The sequence below is a fragment of the Sphaerodactylus townsendi genome, linkage group LG01 (assembly GCF_021028975.2).
Source record: "Sphaerodactylus townsendi isolate TG3544 linkage group LG01, MPM_Stown_v2.3, whole genome shotgun sequence".
NCBI classification, from domain to species: domain Eukaryota; kingdom Metazoa; phylum Chordata; class Lepidosauria; order Squamata; family Sphaerodactylidae; genus Sphaerodactylus; species Sphaerodactylus townsendi.
Genome location: NC_059425.1, coordinates 22,555,967 through 22,574,917, shown reverse-complemented (window position 1 = coordinate 22,574,917; position 18,951 = coordinate 22,555,967). Strand labels below are relative to the sequence as shown.

General features: G+C 46.8%; 1 protein-coding gene across 2 annotated transcripts; it reads right to left on the bottom strand.

Moving 5' to 3' along the window:
• Positions 1-11,668: 11,668 nt before the first annotated feature.
• LOC125442220 (lens fiber membrane intrinsic protein-like) lies at positions 11,669-18,488 on the bottom strand. 2 transcript variants are annotated; one of them, XM_048513459.1, is made up of 5 exons: positions 18,337-18,488; positions 15,365-15,584; positions 13,987-14,127; positions 13,039-13,173; positions 11,669-12,049 (listed from the first exon to the last, which is right to left on the bottom strand). In XM_048513459.1, exons 2-5 carry the CDS (start codon positions 15,537-15,539, stop codon positions 11,982-11,984), a joined length of 519 nt encoding a protein of 172 aa, XP_048369416.1. In that variant the 5' UTR covers positions 15,540-15,584; positions 18,337-18,488; the 3' UTR covers positions 11,669-11,981. The 2 variants fall into 2 exon arrangements, with proteins under 2 accessions (XP_048369416.1, XP_048369408.1); XM_048513451.1 differs by having other exon boundaries at positions 15,365-15,614; positions 18,337-18,487.
• Positions 18,489-18,951: the final 463 nt, after the last annotated feature.

The window sequence follows — 18,951 nt, the reverse complement described above, 5'->3', positions numbered from 1 at the left end:
TTTAGAACTAAGTCCTTTTATCATAGACTAGGCAATACTAAGCTACATGGACTGATGTTTTAGCTTCATAGAGGGAAGTTTCTTATATCCAAATAGCCTCAGATAGTGTTCTAAGCTCTGGGGTGGCCCTAAGCATTACCTCTACAAACCCATGCTCTTGACCAAACGTAGGTATGTATTTAAATAAATACTTAATTGGCAGAGTTACAGAAGCAGCATGTAACAGAGCCAGAGATACTTTGAGTTGCTTTATATAAAAGTCTACCAACTTAAAGAGTATGGTTACTTGGAATAAAAACAAATAAATGCTGTACTGCTCTGTTACTTATTTACAGTACCAAGTGTACGCTTAAGACTACATCTCGCTCTATTCTCTGCTGTCTCACATGCTGTCATCTGCTCAAACAAACAAAACAAATTAACTTTGTAACTTCTGGAGTATGTGCTCACTAACATGTAAGCAAAGGCTACCTGACTGACCAGTAGCTAATCAACAGGTCAGCTCATTACAATATCACCTCAGCATCCTGTTTACACACAAACAGATGTTAACCCTTTCATAACTGGTTGTGACACAGACATTTGCAAATACTGACACCAAAGCTATACAATGGAAGAATTAAGAGAGAAACAGCAACTTGGCAGAAGGCATGGTTTTTGGCCCTTTGTGCAGCTCTCCTTCTCCTACCCCTCCTTAGCAGTTTTGCCTTCAGCCTGGCTTATGTCCAGTTCTGAAAGTAGGATGTGCATGTGAAAATATGGCTGGAGTTGGGAATTTGGGAAGAGTAAGTGGGCAAGGAAGTATTTCTGCCGCGGTCTCCTCTTGCAAGCCAATGTTCCCTTGCCAGTGGTGATGCAGCCATTGCCTCACAGAGAAAAAAACCCCACAAGAGCAGGGATCTTTTATTTTCTTTGCAACACTGAGTTCTGGGTTCAAGCTCCGCCATGTAGTAGCGTGCTAGCATGCCAAGCAGCAGCAGAGCATTTTGCCCAGAGACTTTATATACTTTGGAGTGGCTCTTCTGCATTCCTAACCATCATGGGAAGGTGTTCTGGTTGTGCGATCCTGAGTGTTTCGAACGCCCTCTGCTGGCAACATAGAGTAACCATTGTCCACTCTGTGGAATACGTAACATCAGTTGTGCATATTTTGATCACCCTTAAGAACATAAGAACAAGCCAGCTGAATCAGACCAGAGTCCATCTAGTCCAGCTCTCTGCTACTCGCAGTGGCCCACCAGGTGCCTTTGGGAGCTCCCATGCAGGATGTGAAAGCAATGGCCTTCTGCGGCTGTTGCTCCTGATCACCTGGTCTGTTAAGGCATTTGCAATCTCAGATCAAAGAGGATCAAGATTGGTAGCCATAAATCAACTTCTCCTCCATAAATCTGTCCAAGCCCCTTTTAAAGCTATCCAGGTTAGTGGCCATCACCACCTCCTGTGGCAGCATATTCCAAACACCAATCACACGTTGCGTGAAGAAGTGTTTCCTTTTATTAGTCCTAATTCTTCCCCCCAGCATTTTCAATGAATGCCCGCTGGTTCTAGTATTGTGAGAAAGAGAGAAAATTTTCTCTCTGTCAACATTTTCTACCCCATGCATAATTTTATAGACTTCAATCATATCCCCCCTCAGCCGTCTCCTCTCCAAACTAAAGAGTCCCAAACGCTGCAGCCTCTCCTCATAGGGAAGGTGCTCCAGTCCCTCAATCATCCTCGTTGCCCTTCTCTGCACTTTTTCTATCTCTTCAATATCCTTTTTGAGATGCGGCGACCAGAACTGGACACAGTACTCCAAGTGCGGTCGCACCACTGCTTTATATAAGGGCATGACAATCTTTAACCCTTAAACTAGACGTGAAAAAGCTGTTATGTCACCACTTATCCATTATTGATTACTGGGTGGGGGTGTCGATAGGATGTAAGCTTCCTTCTAGGGAATTCCATCTCATGAACCAGCTGTGACTATTGTCCTTTTAATTGACAGTACAATCTATAATCACTTGCAAAACAGACTCATCTGTGATAAAAAATAAACTGGAGTCCTGTGGCTCCTTAAAACTTGATGAATTTTTACTCTAACATGAATTGGTTCTGGCATTCATTTGATAGTCTTCAAGGTGTCACAAGATTCATGTTTATTTTTTTCTGCAAGAAGTTTAAGGACAATTTTAATATTATAAAGGTCTACATGTCCACCAATATAGCACACATACTCACGCCACTTCCTTTTGATCAGATAGGCACCGGGAGTTCTATGCTTGGAACTTAATTCCCAGGTGTGCATCGCCCCAATTCAAATCTGAACCACAGCACAGGTAGCTAGCTACTCAAGTATTGGCAACTGATTGGAATTGTAGGGAATATGGGAACATGTACAGTCGATGTTGCGGCAATGCTACAATATCACTTCCAGTGCAAACTCAGCGTGACATCAGTGCATAAGTGTGACACTCTAGGATTCCACCCAATTCTATGTATTTACTGTTGGTTTTACCATAGATTAATGGATTCCTAGACCATTGTGCTGAGATCACTTCTGGGATCATGCCTGAAGATGTCACCACAACACCTATTTCCCTCACCACTCTGTAGAACAGTGGTGAATACCTGGGATTCTGGCAGGAAATTTCCTCATAGGCCATGCTATCACATGGGGAGAGAGGGCTTAAACCTCTACCTATTTTCCCAACCCAAAATAGGGATGCTAGGCTTCCTGCTACAGTGTGAGACTTCCAGTATCCTTGAAAATGGAGCTAACACTGCTGTACTGATATCATTTCCAGTAGAAACCAGAAGTGACATAGTGAACACTCTAGAATTTACAAAAACTCTATAGTAATACCACACAGTTGTAAATTCTACACTATCTAAAGACATCACTGACTTATGGAATGGTATAGTATAGTATAACCTGACCGTCAGATCTCAGAAGCTAAACTGGATTGATATGTGGAAGGGAGACCTCTAAGGAAGACTCTGCAAAGGAAGGCAATGGAAAACCACTGCTGCTTAATCACTCACCTTGAAAACACCACCAGGGGCGACTATGGTTGTTTCTGCACAGTCCAAATATCCCAGGTTGAGCAAGGGAAATATCCCAGTTTGGACAAGAAGTTCGCACGATTCCCAGTCTTACAGTGGATTTGTCCCATGATATTTCCCTCATACTGGGATTTTTAAAAATCACCAAACTGGCGATTCTTTTCAAAAATCCTACAGTGAACCCACTACCGTGCAAACACCACGGGAGCAAAAACAGTTTATTTTTCCCGCCCAGCTGCCTGATCTCCCCATCCCGCTGCCTGCCCCTCTGATCTCCCCACCTGACGTCATGTCAGTTTTCAACTCTGCTGAGTCGCCGACTGTTGCAGCCTGCCCTTCCCGAAACATTCCCCCAAGCACATTTTCTGTTCATGGTATCGATTGAGAGCCATTTCACCTCGGTCAATCAGGAGTGGAGTCCCCAAATATCCTGTACTGGTTGCTTGGAGTGTATAGCTAGGGAGATGTGCATTTTGGGGCGAATATTAGTGGGTGCGTCACCGGAGGGGGGGTGGAGTCTCTTGTTTTCCACAAAAATATGAGAATGTGAGTGGGAATGTGATGTGATGCTGTGCCCGCATTGTTTTTTGCTGGCACTTGCCGTATTGAGGCCTGTGCTGGGCCCTATTCAGAACTGGAAAGGGGGTGTTCATTTCCTCCCACTCACAGTGGGTTGACCAATCAGAAGCGCAGCCTTTTTCTGGGGGTGGCAACGGCCCAAAACGGACCTTGGGCAGGAAACGGCCAGTTTGAGTTAAGGAGGGGTCGGCAGCAACAGCCGGTGTGCTTTTGAGCGATTGGTGTGCACGAACAACAATGGCTGGAACAAGTGACGATGCTGTTGTTGGGGTCTACAGCGGGAGCTCTGCCAAGGGATCAGGGAGAGGTGTCACCTCAATAGGTTCAGATCTTCGGGCTCACAAAACATGCTCTTACCTGAAAACTGCAGAACAGATATAAAGGCAGATGCCAGCAATTCCAAAGGCAGGGCGGAGACGTTCATTCAAGCTGCCTCCCAAAAACAACAGCCAATCAAAATGCGGGTCACCGGGGACGTTTGCACATGCGCGGGTACGCTTGCAGTGTAAATACAAAAGACCCAGGCTTGTGAGGAACAAACAGGAGTATTTCCTCCCGATCTTCACTCGATTCCTTCACAGAAATGGGCAGCCATGCGAAGGGAGAAACTGGGATAAAATAGACCTGGATTGAAAGATACTGATTGTAACCTGGTATAATTGTGCCATGCGGAAATGGCCTACAAGTCGGCTGCAACTTGACAGCACTTTACACACACACGCTTGAAACCTGGCAATCCTACCCTAAAATGACCCTGGTGATCCACCAAAATGACCCTGGTGATCCACCATTTGCCCTGTTAACGAGGCAAATAGTTTCCAAAAATTGGGGAATGGCAACTCCAGAGCACATTCAGATCAGAATAGCAATGTGTATGGGGAATTAAGCCCTCCCTCCATGAACTCTGGGTTCCTAATTTAGACTCCCATACATCTGGGAATTACGTTCTGAGCACATAACTCTCAGGGTACCTCTGACTTGAAGAACTGCGGAGGATTCGCAAGGGACATGAGGGGTTTATAATGTGCCAATCAGCCCTAACATGGCTACTCCTGTGGAATTAATACCATGATTTATTCTAGAGTCAGAAAAAATACTCACCAGCACGGCAGAGTAGCTAAGCAAATGAGCTGTGATCAGAGAGGCTATTTGTTCAAAATTAACCTCAACCATGAACTTGCTAGGTGACCTCAGGCACAGTAAGCCGTGCTTCCTCAGCTAACTCCCCAACATGAATAATAACAAGTGTCCTACCTTACTAGGGCAGTTGTTACTGACTCCTGTGAATCATGAACATAAACATGCCAATTAGGTATGATTAGTCCCTCACGGCCTACTGAACATTGATAACTGCCTTTGACACGATTCCCCAAAAGCTGTGCAGTGTCATTCTAGGTCTTCACAACTCTATGGTTAAAGCCTTTTGTATTGTGGACGTTAGAAATGGTTCTGTTTTGGACCAGAAATGTAAGGAAGGAATTTGTAAGGATTGTACCCTTTTGGGCTTGGCTGCGAACCAGCAAAGCTCCATCGGCTGCTTTTATGGGGACTGAAGAAGGCCTGGGGCTTTTTAAAATAGTTGACAGGTGGGAATTCCGCAGTGGCGTAGTGGCTAAGAGCAGTGGCTAAGAGCAGGTGCACTCTGATCTGGAGGAACCGGGTTTGATTCCCAGCTCTGCCGCTTGAGTTGTGGAGGCTTATCTGGGGAATTCAGATTAGCCTGTACACTCCCACACACACCAGCTGGGTGACCTTGGGCTAGTCACAGCTCTAAGAAGCTCTCTCAGCCCCACCCACCTCACAGGGTGTTTGTTGTGAGGGGGGAAGGGAAAGAAAATTGTAAGGCCCTTTGGGTCTCCTACAGGAGAGAAAGGGGGGATATAAATCCAAACAACAACAACTCCTCCTCCTCCTCCTCCTCCTCCTCTTCTTCTTCTTCTTCTTCTTCTTCTTCTTCTTCTTCTTCTTCTTCTTCTTCTAGAATTACCAGAACTCCGTGTGGAATCTGGAGATATCCTGGAATTACAATTCATCTGCATACTATAGAGATTAATTCCCCTGAAAATGGGTTCTTTGGTTATCCCCACCCACCCCACCCCCGTAACAATCCCTGCCCTCCTCAGGGTGCATCCCCCAAATGTTCAGATATTTCTAACCTAGAATTAGCAACCCTATTAAATCCTCTAGCAACTCTGTAAACAAACATTGCATTTGGGCTACAATTTATACTCCAAGCCAAATTCCAGTGCATCATCGGGGAGATAGAAAGAGTCCTCCCACAAAGCTATTTTTGCTTGTGGTACTAGAAATCATTGTGTTTGAACCTAAAATACTGGACAACGACTATAAACATAGAATCTTGTGGGTTTTCCAGTCCTGGAACACAGCCGTACAACCCGTAAAACCTACAACATCCTACTGATTCTGGCCATAAAACCTTAGACTATATAAACATACATGGATTTTAAAGAAAATTAAAAAACTCCTAACAATAGTATTTCCTAACTTTTTTTTTCCATGTGATTTTTTCCTACCTACAAATATATCTCTGTCAGTGGTGAGGTACCGTAAATATTCTCCAGGTTGTCAAGAAGGACTGTATCTCTCCGGGGTAATTAAAAATGGTTTCCTTGGTAAGTGTTTTCTTGAGGATTTATGGGATGTTTTTCTAATACCATTATATCAGTTTGCGGTGGAGAAACCCTATGATAAAATGCATGGATTTCTATAGTCGTTTTTTCCAAGGTGCTTTTTTTGTTTACAGAAAGCAAACTGAGAGTAGTATGTGGCTATACTTTGGAGATATTGTTTACTACTGGGTAAGTTATGACGTCCTAAAAGAAAAACGTTCTAGAGTTTAGAGTTTTTGCATTCTGGCAAAAAAGGACAAGTAGAACAAATGCTTTTGGGGAAAGGTCAGGATGACTGATGTACAATATAATCAGTTACCAGAAGTATACGTACACAGATCACACCCATTCCTGGTCTCAAGCTGCAATAAAAGATGCAAGAAGAGATTCTTTCTCAGATCAGTTAACAAATCTACGATGCTTCCTCTGTTCAGAAGTGTTATGTAAGTTAAATGGTTGGCTGCTGAGATTGCAACTTTTCCCATCAGCCTCTGCTCCTCTGCTTTTAACAGCCGCTTCATCTGCAGAAATTCAATAGATGAGGATACCAATCTCTAGGCCAAGAGAACCATTACCTGCTGCTTTCTGCAGATCAGTTTACTATTAAAGGCACAGGAACGGGCCACGCTGGTCCGTTTGGCAACCTTCTTTACCCGCTAGCTGGAGCGTAATCTCATTGACTCATTCAAGAACAAAGAGTGAGTCAGAGACTTAACAAGGAAGAGGACCCACAGTTCTTGAATCCCAGGTCAGTGATTTCACGCCCAAGGAAACACTTGGGGTTGTTCACGTACCACACTCCGCAAGTCACAAGATGATGCCTGCAGTCACCCACCCCATGGCTGGATTCACTGGCCAACATGAGTAGTTCACAGGTGTTCCCCCATTATTAAGCCGGCATGCCACATGAATAGGTCATTCAGACCACAGACTGGAGAAGTGCTTTACACATTGCAGGTATTAATTTTCCTGAAAGCCCAAGAACTCCAAAAAACAACAGGGCCTTCCAGGAAGTGCTGGGCAAGATTGCTAACAACTGGCCCAGCTCTCGTGTGTGAGTCTGCAAGAGACAGATTTCAACAAGGAAATGCATCTTTTAAAATAAGGTCAACCTGACCGAGATTTGGGAGATCCGTGTTGGATAAGCAAGCTTGTGTGTGCACATTGCTTGATGGATTTGGGAGCAAGGGCATAAAGCAATTGCACACTGGACCTGCATGCACACAACTCCCTCTGTGCACTGTGAAAACAACTGCATGTTAATGCCAGCATGGTGTAATGGCTAAGAGCAGGTGGATTCCAATCTGGAGAACTGGGTTTGATTCCCCACTCCTCCACCTGTGGAGGCTTATCTGGGGAACTTGATGTGTTTCTGCAATCCTACACTCTTGTTGGGTTACCTTGAGCTAGTCATAGCTAATTCAGAACTCTCTCAGCCCCACCTACCTCACAAGGTGTCTGTTGTAGGGAGAGGAAGGGAAAGGAACTTGTAAGGAGTATCCTTACAGGAGAGGAAGATGGGGTGTAAATCCAAACTCTTCTTCTTCACAAGTTATAATCCAAGGACAGTAATCACGCGTGGGGCAAACATTACAGTAGAATTCATTCATTTATTATAAGAGAATCACATACATGATACAGGCCACAGTGTCCTCTCTTCACAAACATCAGTTCTTAAGCAAAACCATTTATAACTCTGTAACCTCCGTAGTATCCTGATTAGTAAATAAATGTTCTTTTCCACACATGACACTTATCCCATTTTGAGCGTATTTTCGATCACATCGTTCACCTCCATGTTTGCCCACACTCCCCACCTCAAAACGTTTTCTGGTGGCTGTAATTTTTTTCCAGTTTTTCCACACATGGACTGCAGTGATGCTACATAGCTTTGCTGATTCGATGGTCCATAAAAATTTAGAACATAAGAACATAAGAACAAGCCAGCTGGATCAGACAAGAGTCCATCTAGTCCAGCTCTCTGCTACTCGCAGTGGCCCACCAGGTGCCTTTGGGAGCTCACATGCAAGATGTGAAAGCAATGGCCTTCTGCGGCTGTTGCTCCCGATCACCTGGTCTGTTAAGGCATTTGCAATCTCAGATCAAAGAGGATCAAGATTGATAGCCATAAATCTACTTCTCCTCCATAAATCTGTCCAAGCCCCTTTTAAAGCTATCCAGGTTAGTGGCCATCACCACCTCCTGTGGCAGCATATTCCATACACCAATCACACGTTGCATGAAGAAGTGTTTCCTTTTATTAGTCCTAATTCTTCCCCCCAGCATTTTCAACGAATGCCCCCTGGTTCTAGTATTGTGAGAAAGAGAGAACATTTGTCTGCAGGGGGAAAGGAAAAATTTGTCTGCGGGGGGAAAGGAAATGCATGAAAATGGGGAAATTTAAGAGAATAGTGAGGTTAAAAACAACAAAAATGGCAAAACAAGGGCCAAAGGGGAGGTTTGGTTACCTCAAAGGGGTGTGGAAAATTGCCCGCCATTTTGGCAGGAAAGAATGTTTCAGTATGATCACACTGTGAAGGAAGCCAGCTTGGAAATGTTTCAAGTGAGAAACATTGCTGTAAAGGTGTTTTCAGAAACTACAGAGAAACAGGTGGCTGGAAACCAAACAGGATGGTGGTTGTGGGGGGGAGGGGGGGAACAGTGTGGAATTCCATAGAGGAAATGTTTCATTTGCAGGCTGGGAACAACGTAAATGGCTTGTGCGGGAAAGGCCTTCTATCTACCAATCTGGAGTGACTTTTTCCTTGGAAATTCTTTCGGTACCAAAGGATGCTCAGGTCACACAGACTTGACATGGCACCCCCATTGGAGGATGTTTGGCTTCTCTCCCCTGAAGTCTCCTCGACATATTTTCTTAGTGTGTGCCAACAGGACTCATATGGTGCTCTTTGACCAGAACAAGAGCAATAATTTCTGAATGCCAAATGTGACAATTATTTGGATTGCCAGTTCTGTATTTCTGGACTTTGTTGACTAATGAAGACAACATTTTGCTTCTTCAACTGTTAAACACCGGTGGATGAGAAAAGACCTACAAGAACACATTTCTAGGGTTCCTGGACACCTGGGAGGCCAAGCTGAAGGATAATAGCAGCACTATATCTGTTTTCATGAAATATCTTGCATGTGTTCTTCTGACTGTGAGGATGAATGAGAGGGAATCTTTGCCTGAGGGCCTGGGGTCGTTTGCTACATGTTGAATTCTGCTTTAAGGTACCTGCCGGATAAAGGAACCTCACCAATCTCTTTCCCAAGAGGAGTATACAACCTGAGAAGCCTTGTATTGAAATGAACTGTGGGGGGTGCTACACTTTCACAGCTGGGGGACTAGACCAGTAATAAGAGCATTTCATGATAACATGAGATCGCCAAAACTAGAAAAACAAAGGCAAATGTCAGGAGGGAGCTGTACTTTCGCGGCCTTTTCCTCCTGCTGAGAAAAAAACGAGAACATTCATGCAAAGGCACAGTTGCATATTACTGAATTCCTCAAACTGGTTGCTACTATTGCCCTCTAGTGGAACATGTCTAATAAGCAAAGGGATCTGGAAGTAGAAATGACTGTACACGGGAATTCCAGTATGATTACAGCACACGTATGACACACGTACTTTCCCTCTTTTTGAATCCATCTTTGGATTCTCTGACGCTGTCCCTGGGGCCAAGGAGCAGAAAGCGGGGAGGCTGACATATGACTGCACCTGGAACAGTGAAGGACCCACTCTAGTGGGGTGGGGGAGTGGAGGGCAAGAAGCACAGAAGTAATACTCTCATTGACAGCCGGCAGGAGTTTATGAATGAAGCTCAGGAAGTTTAATGAACATTCCAATTTTGGCTTGGAGGGTGTCTTGTGAAAAGCCTTAGCGCAGCTTCTTCGACCTCTTCTTCCCCTCCAAATCTCTGAGGGCGGAAAAGATGCATCTTGTCTCCGATGCACATTATTTCCATCATCAGCATCCTGCCTTTCTCCCCAGTGAGGACACAAAGCATTTGCATCATTCGTCTCCTCCATTTGATCTTCATAACACTGTGAGATACGTGAAGCTGTGCGTTTGCGATGGGCCCAAGGTGACCCAGCAAGTGGGGGTTGGCACCTGGGTCTCTGAGGAGCAGCAGTGGCGTAGCAGCACCTGAGGAGCAGCAGTGGCGTAGGAGGTTATCTAATCTGGAGGAACCGGGTTTGATTCTCCGCTCTGCCGCCTGAGCTGTGGAGGCTTATCTGGAGAATTCAGATTAGCCTGTACACTCCCACACACGCCAGCTGGGTGACCTTGGGCTAGTTACAGCTTCTTGGAGCTCTCTCAGCCCCACCTACCTCACAGGGTGTATGTTGTGAGGGGGGAAGGGCAAGGAGCTTGTAAGCCCCTTTGAGTCTCCTGCAGGAGAGAAAGGGGGGATATAAATCCAAACTCTTCTTCTTCTCTTCTTCTCAGATTCAGAGGCATATCTAGGGAAAATGGAGCCTGAGGCAAAATCTGAGTCCCCCCGCCCCTGGGTTCCATCTTCCCTAGATACCGAGGGTGAGGGGGAGAAGATCAAGCCATCTGCTAATCTCACAGAGGAACGTCAGATTGGCAACGGTGCCCAAGTCTACCGCCCAAAGCCAGCGAGGCGCCTAGGTCTACCGCCCAAACCCAGTGGCCAGGTCCACCACCTGGAACTGACGACAGCACCCAGATCTACTGCCCGGAGCCGGTGACAGCACCCAGCTCTACTGCCGGGACAGCAACGCGCCCAGGTCTACCACCCGGAGCTGGAGGGGTCAGCTTGGGCCTGGCACCCCACCACCACCACGTGATTAGATGGTGTACAGTACACCCAGGGACATGTGACACCATATGTCCCCATTGGCGGTATGCCCCTCCCCAGATCCCTAGGTCAGACTCTCACACCACTAAATCACAAGGGACCCTGCAGCTCCAGGGTGAAATTTGGGGAAAGGAGGGGTTTCAGAGGGCCGTAATACCATTGGCTCTGCCTTCCAAAGCAGCCATTTTCTCCAGGTGAACTAACCTCTGATGCCTGGAGAGAAGTTGTCATTCTGGGAGACCTCCAGCCTCCACCTGGAAGTTGGCAACTTTGTTCTTTGGTATTATGCGAGGGTTCCAATTTTCATATGTGACATGTTGAAAGGTACGCTACAGGAAGGAGTCCTTTGCTGGGGGTGTCAGAAACCATAAGAACATAAGAACATAAGAACAAGCCAGCTGGATCAGACCAGAGTCCATCTAGTCCAGCTCTCTGCTACTCGCAGTGGCCCACCAGGTGCCTTTGGGAGCTCAAATGCAGGATGTAAAAGCAATGGCCTTCTGCGGCTGTTGCTCCCGAGCACCTGGTCTGTTAAGGCATTTGCAATCTCAGATCAAAGAGGATCAAAGAGGATCAAAAAACCCTGGCACTGGCTCTTCACTGGGGAAAAATATTACATGGATCAACTGCACAACAGTCACTTGGCTGACACAAGATCACAAGAAAGAGAGAGGCATGTCGGCAGACTCCCTGGAGTCTTGTAGGCAATGTCCTTTGAACTGCTGTTGTCGAATGAATTCTGAAGGAGAAGGTGGAAAATAGGTGGGGGTGGAAAGAGGAAAAAGTACTCTGAGACACTGAGGAAAGAGTGTTGGTCAGAAGACCAAGTGGAACGAGAGGGAACGTCAGACATCTCAACCAGACGAAGCTGACCCATTCCGATGCAGTCGGGGCGGATCAACCACTTGCCACATTGGAGCCATTAGGAGAGGAACTCCTGGGGACAGCGCAAATGTGGAACACGCCTGGAAAGAGAATGGGAGAGCTTGTAAGGAAGAGAGGGGAGGAAATTGGAAGACGGTGGGCTGGCAGGATACACTGAGCAGTGGACAGACAATAATTTATAGGGAGGAGAGTACGGGGGTGGTAACTATAGCCAGGGGTGGCACTCCAGATGTTCATGGACTGCAATTCCCATCAGCCCCAGCCAGCATGGCCAATTGGAAAGGTTGACCACCCTGCATAGGCCCTTAGTTGAGGAAGATATGCATGCTCCCTTTTATAAGATGTTGGGCTTTCTGGGCCCAAGAGATAATTTGGCCAGGTGGCCTACACAGGTGACTGTGCCCTGTCTGAGGTATTCTAAAACCAGAAAAGAGCAACTCACATGAACACACGAAGCTGCCTTATACCCAGTGGTGGGATCCAAAAATTTTAGTAACAGGTTCCCATGGTGGTGGGATTCAAACAGTGGCATAGCACCAATGGGGCTGGGCGGGGCATGACGGGGGTGTGGCCAGGCATTCCAGGGGTGGGGCATTGTTAGGCGGGGCTGTGGCAAGGATGCAGCCGCTGCGCCAGTCCTTGGGCGGGAAACGAATGCAGGCTGCCACGCACGCCGGTGCACCTCCTGCTATACTGCTTCATGTTCTGCGCGCTACTGCTGAGGAGTGAAGGAGGGGCATAACTAAGGCAAAAATCACATGGCAAAAACACCAATTAGTAACCCTCTCTCAGCACACACAAATAATTAGTAACCTACTCTCGGGAACCTGTGAGAACCTGCTGGATACCACCTCTGCTTATACCGAATCTCATAGTCAGTATTGTCTACTACAACAGGCAGTGGTTGTCCAAGTTTCACATCACTTACTGCCTGGTCCTTCTAAATGAAGGTGTTGGGGATTGAGCTTGGGAACTTCTGCATCCAAAGCAGATGCTGTTCGCTGAGTCCCACCTCTCCCAATTCCAGGGTGGTGCCAAGAGAATCACAAACACTGAGCGGTAATAGTACCTGCGGAGATGGTAAGAATGACCGCGATCCAACCCAGAATGTAGGACCAAGAGAAACGCCAATCAGGATAGCGTTTTCCATAGAAATTCACTGTCACTCCTGTATAGACCGATACACCCAGCAAGGCAAAGAGACCTGAAGTGAGATGGGAAGCACAGAATAAAGAACCTTTGGCCACTTGCAGTATGGTGGACACACAAAAGAATCCGTTCCTCAGATCCGGTCCAATCATTCCCTTTGTTATGGATGTTTTGACATTCTGGAACTGAGCTCTCAAAAAATAATTCCTATGAACTAAGGCTGAAATGAACCCTTGGCGACTCTCATGGGCTCCAAAGTACAGTTCCCAATACCATATCAGCAAATGCCAGAAAATTTGCAAGGGAAGTGCCAGGGGAGGGCAGAGTTTGAGCAGGATGTGATGTCACATCTTGGCTGTGCTATAAACAACCACCCTCAGTCTTAATAGCCTTTACCACAGAGATAAAGGGAAATTCCTAGAGTACCACTTTGTGGCAGCCATTTTTGCTCTCATTCCTAATTCCTCAGGGGTAGGAAACGGGAGATTGGGGAAGGTAATACTCTATTCTAAGTGGGAAAATGGGAAGCCCTGAAGTCTAGACTGTGGCAGATTTTCCCATGAAAGCAGGTAAATCACATATTCTTGTTCTCCTCGTGGTGGTGGCAACATCTAGCGATATCTTCCATGAGGAAATGGACCATCCCATACCTGACAGCCAGAACTGAAATTTTCTGTCACCTCAGATACCATACCTTTTTGCACATTCATCTGCCAGAACAGAACACAGAGATTGTTTACTTCTCAGGAAGGCCCATAGGTCCCCTTCAAAAGATAAGGGTACCTCTTTCCTCTTACAATCCATAGAGAACAATCCAGCACGTTCCCTTCCCCGTCCCTGATCTCTCCTGCCAACCTGGCACTCTTACCTGCAATCAAAAGTGTGATTCCTGCTCCACGGGTCCGAGTGGACCGCAGGCTGCTGGAGAAGGCAGTCAGCCCCAAAATGATCCCAGCGAAGGAAGAGAGGATGGAGAGCAACATGAATGCCCGAGTGGCGTCCCAGAAGGCTGTGGGGGAAAGACAAGGCACAGATGAGAGGCATTGCGGAGAACGTGACTCTTGGTCGTGTTAGCCAGTCTCAGGACCAGGCCTGAGTTTTAGGCTTTTAGCCTCCTCATCAAAATCTCTGGAGGAAAGAGAATAACAATAAAACTTGTGATAAAGGGCTGGATCGAAGGCCCTGGACTATTTTCCTGCTTGGTGTAAAGGCTTTTGCTGTCAAACTTGTTCGCTAAAGCTCCTTCTCTGAGGCACCAGGCAAGTCAGCCTCCTCCCCTGATCCAATGGCACCATATTTACTCCACCAGCTGCTGCTATAGGTTGCCAAACTCCAGGTGGTGACTGGAGATCTCCCACTATTACTGTTGATCTCCAGGTGATAGAGACTAGTTCACCTGGAGAAAATGGCTGCCATGGAACATGGACTCTATGGCACTATGGCTGCCGTGGAACATGGACTCTATAGCACTATGGCTGCCATGGAACATGGACTCTATGGTACTATACCACAATGAAGGCCCTCCACTCCCCAAAACACCCTCCTCAGGGTCCACTCCCAAAATCTACAGGTATTTCTCTTTGAGGAATAGTGGGATAAAAATTTGACAGAGAGCTTGAAGCTCATAAACAGAATCATTTTCATCTTTAAAATGTAGTAAGCTGGGCCTGGATAGAGCCAAGCCTCTCTAAGCTACTAGGCCAGACTTGGTCTGCATTGCTACTATACTGTGTTCTGCATTCAGTTACTTCACCTGTGCTATAATTGTACTCCTTCACAACAGCCCGTAAAGGTAGGTTAATATTATCATCATCATCCATATTGTGGACAGAAGACCTGAGGCTTAGCTTGCTTGGACCCACTATAGAGATGTCAACCTCCAGATGGGACTTGGGGATCCCCTAGAATTACAGCTCATCTCCAGACTAGAGAGATCAGTCTCCCTGGAGACAGTGGATGCTTCAGAGGATGGACTGTAAGACATTGTAACCTGCTGAGGTCCCTGCCTCCTCAGGCTCCAACCCCAAATCTCCAAGAGTTTCCCAACCTAGAGCTGGCAACCATATCCCCCCTTCCCCCACCAGTTTCCAGGGGCTACCTGGCCATCCTACCATTACACCATCTTTCTCTACATCGCACCCCTCTTGATGGTATACATCTCTGGTTCCACCATAGTGACATCTGCTGAGGAATTCGATGGCCATCTCTGATGGGTTTTTGAGTCCGAACCTGGGGGTGCCTCTTACCAAGGGTGATGGTATGTGGGTGACATTTGCTTCCCACGCAGAACCGCCAGAGGCCTTGGTTGCTCATGCCGCCCGAGTAGCGATACTGCATCCAGAAATCTGTCGACGTGGCAACTATGAGGAGAATTAGGCCGGAGACTGCGCACAGCAGTCCACCTCCCATCAAGCTGAACATCCCTGGCCACTTGCTGGTCTGAAGCTCTGGAAGGGGCCCTTCTTCCTGCAAAAGGACCAGAGGAGAAGGATCTGCCTGGGGAGGGACCACAAAAAAGGGAGGGGTGTAAATTAGTACCATGGCTGCAAGGTTTGCCATTCTCCCAGTGGAGGCAAGGGAGGAATGTACCACCCAAGGTCCAGTTATCTGCTGCCTCTCAGGGGCAACCTCCGCCATAGAGTTTCCAGTGGTTCCTAGAGGAACCCTACATCACTTTCAGGTTTGCTCTAAGTAGAGCACAGGTGTCAAACTTGCGGCCCTCCAGATGTTATGGACTACAGTTCCCATCATCCCTTGCTAGCATCATGCTGGCAGGGGATGGTGGGAATTGTAGTCCATAACATCTGGAGGGCCACGAGTTTGACACCTATGATGTAGAGGGTGTTGCAACCCACATTTCCCACCCACAACGTTCCTGCTGATGAATCTCCCAACTTGTGGTTTTGCTGATGCAGGGCAAATTCTAAAAGAGATGATGAGATCATCCTGAATTCTGTCATTTGGTTAGAAATTATGTACATTTCCAGCTTTTGCTAGTTGTTTGATGGACAAAGATGTACGTATGTACTCGTCATATTCCTCATCATATTCAGCCCCGCTTCTCCAGGCTTCCCCAAGCATTGCCCTCACATTTTGAAGATCAGCACAGCCACAGAGGACTAGAAACTTGCTTTTTATTTTTAACAGCACCCAAGATCTTCAAGAAACTGGATTTTATTCCACATTAATAGCTTCCTGGTAAACCAGATGTGTTTCCGCACTCCTACATTCCTGCTGGGTGACGTTGGGCTAGTCACAGTTCTTCGGGGCTCTCTCAGCCCCACCAACCTGTCTGTTGTAGGGAGAGAAAGGGAAAGGAGCTTGTAGGCCACCTTGAGTCTCCTTACAGGAGAGAAAGGTGGGGTATAAATCCAAACTCTTCTTCTTCTTCCTCCACTACACTGTGTATAGAATGCAGACAGGCTTGATTAACACTGACTATAAAGGGACATTTGTTTCTCCCCTGGCAAAAAGTCCCCCAAAATTGCCCCATTAGATGGAATTTCAAAAAGTGGTAGGGTCAGCATCTGAATGCAAATATCCAGTAACAGTCTATGATGCTCATTCTCAAGTCATACAACAATCTAACAATCTAATTAAAGCTAACCTGGATAGCTTTAAAAGGGGCTTGGACAGATTTATGGAGGAGAAGTCGATTTATGGCTACCAATCTTGATCCTCTTTGATCTGAGATTGCAAATGCCTTAACAGACCAGGTGATCGGGAGCAACAGCCGCAGAAGGCCATTGCGTTCACATCCTACATGTGAGCTCCCAAAGGCACCTGGTGGGCCACTGCGAGTAGCAGAGAGCTGGACTAGATGGACTTTGGTCTGATCCAGCTGGCTTGTTCTTATGTTCTTATGTTCTTAATCACAGTAGAAATAAGTACATAAGCACTGTAATTCTCCCTACGCTTCAGGAACATCATTTCTGGGGAGATGAAAACTTTATCCGCCTGAATTCAAGGAATGGGGGAAATATAATATCCTCCCAGCCCAAGTGAGAAAAGGTGTGTGGAAAGAGCACACCCAACTGGAAGGCCTTTCCTGTATGCAGGAAGGCATATAACAAATAGGATTTCACTGTTTTCATTCATGCCCACCACTTTCTGTACAACGCCCCCCCCCTCCCCATCCCCCTCATCCATCGTTTTACATAAGACCGGACAAACATATGAATAAATATATAGAAAAAGAGTTTGGATTTATATCCCCCCTTTCTCTCCTATAGGAGACTCAAAGGGGTTTACAATCTCCTTTCCCTTCCCCCCTCACAACAAACACCCTGGGAGGTAGGTGGGGCTGAGAGAGCTCCGAAGAACTGTGACTAGCCCCAGGTCACCCAGCTGGCGTGTGTGGGAGTGCACAGGCTAATCTGAATTCTCCAGATAAGCCTCCACAGCTCAGGCAGCAGAGCTGGGAATCAAACCCGGTTCCTCCAGATTAGAATGCACCTGCTCATAACCACTATGCCACTGCTGCTCCTTTTCTCACTTGGGCTATGAGGATATTATATACAGATCTCCTCTCTCATCATACCTAGTTTAGACTCTCAGGGCCCAGAATCAAGACTGAAATGCACAAGAAGTTAAAGAGGTGAAGTGTAGCCAGTCAGGCTAGAGTTGTGGAGACCTGGGTTGAGATCTCCACTGTGCCAAGAAGTTCCATGAATGGCTCTGAGCCAGTCTGCCTAACCTACCTACAGGGTTGTTGTGAAAAAAATGGGAAGGGCACAATGTACATCATCCTGAACTCCTTGGGGGGGAAAGTAATCTGCAAAATTAACATCCAGACATGTGGACATCTGATGGCCCCCTCTGTCACTCAGATCCATTTTTAGCCCAGGATGAAGATAACAAACATCTGCCTTTCAGCACTGGAAACAACTCCTGGGGCTCATAATCTCTGGTCCAAATCAAGAAGAAGAGTTTGGATTTATATCCCCCCCTTTCTCTCCTGTAGGAGACTCAAAGGGGCTGACAATCTCCTCGCCCTTCCCCCCTCACAACAAACACTGTGAGGTAGGAGGGGCTCAGAGAGCTCAGAGAAGCTGTGACTAGCCCAAGGTCACCCAGCTGGCGTGTGTGGGAGTGCACAGGCTAATCTGAATTCCCCAGATAAGCCTATGCAGCTCAAGTGGCAGAGCAGGGAATCAAACCCGGTTCCTCCAGATTAGAATGCACCTGCTCTTAACCACTACGCTACTGTTAAGCTTACCTTCAGCGTTCAGTCTCCAGATGGTCCATCACTCAACAAGGAGACAGAAACCCCCCACCAGCAGTCCAGAAATTGTTGCCTGGGCTCACTCTCTTCCCCCTCTTCCCTGCTTGTGTTTCTCTTTCTCCCATTGAAGTGAACAAACATTCCGAGCTGAAAAGCAGGGATTTATATAGAGGCTCAGTCTCTCATGCTTTGTCTGACAGATGAGGAAGCATACAATGGCATGGAAACATCTCGCACCCACTGGCTGTCCTGGGCCGCACCTCCCATCTCCTGGTTTTGCTGATGCAGGAAGCAGCAGGGGGTTAAAGCCCTTTCTCTTGTGATGGGAATAAGCAAAGCAGATTGGTCCTGTGACCCTCTCCCCCGGCCATAACCCCACAGGGATCAGTGACTATTGTTTAGAGCAGCATTTCTCCAACCCCATATTGCTCCAGCACGGTTTTTGTTTGAAGTTACATTTAGAGGCTAAATCCCCTCTTGCATCCCATGAATCAGATCACTGGTCCATCGGGGTCACTACGGGCTACTCAGAGTGGCAGTGGCTCTTCGGAGGCCGGGCTTTTCAGTACCAGCACCTCACTTGTGGAATGGCCTTCTTTGAAACTAACC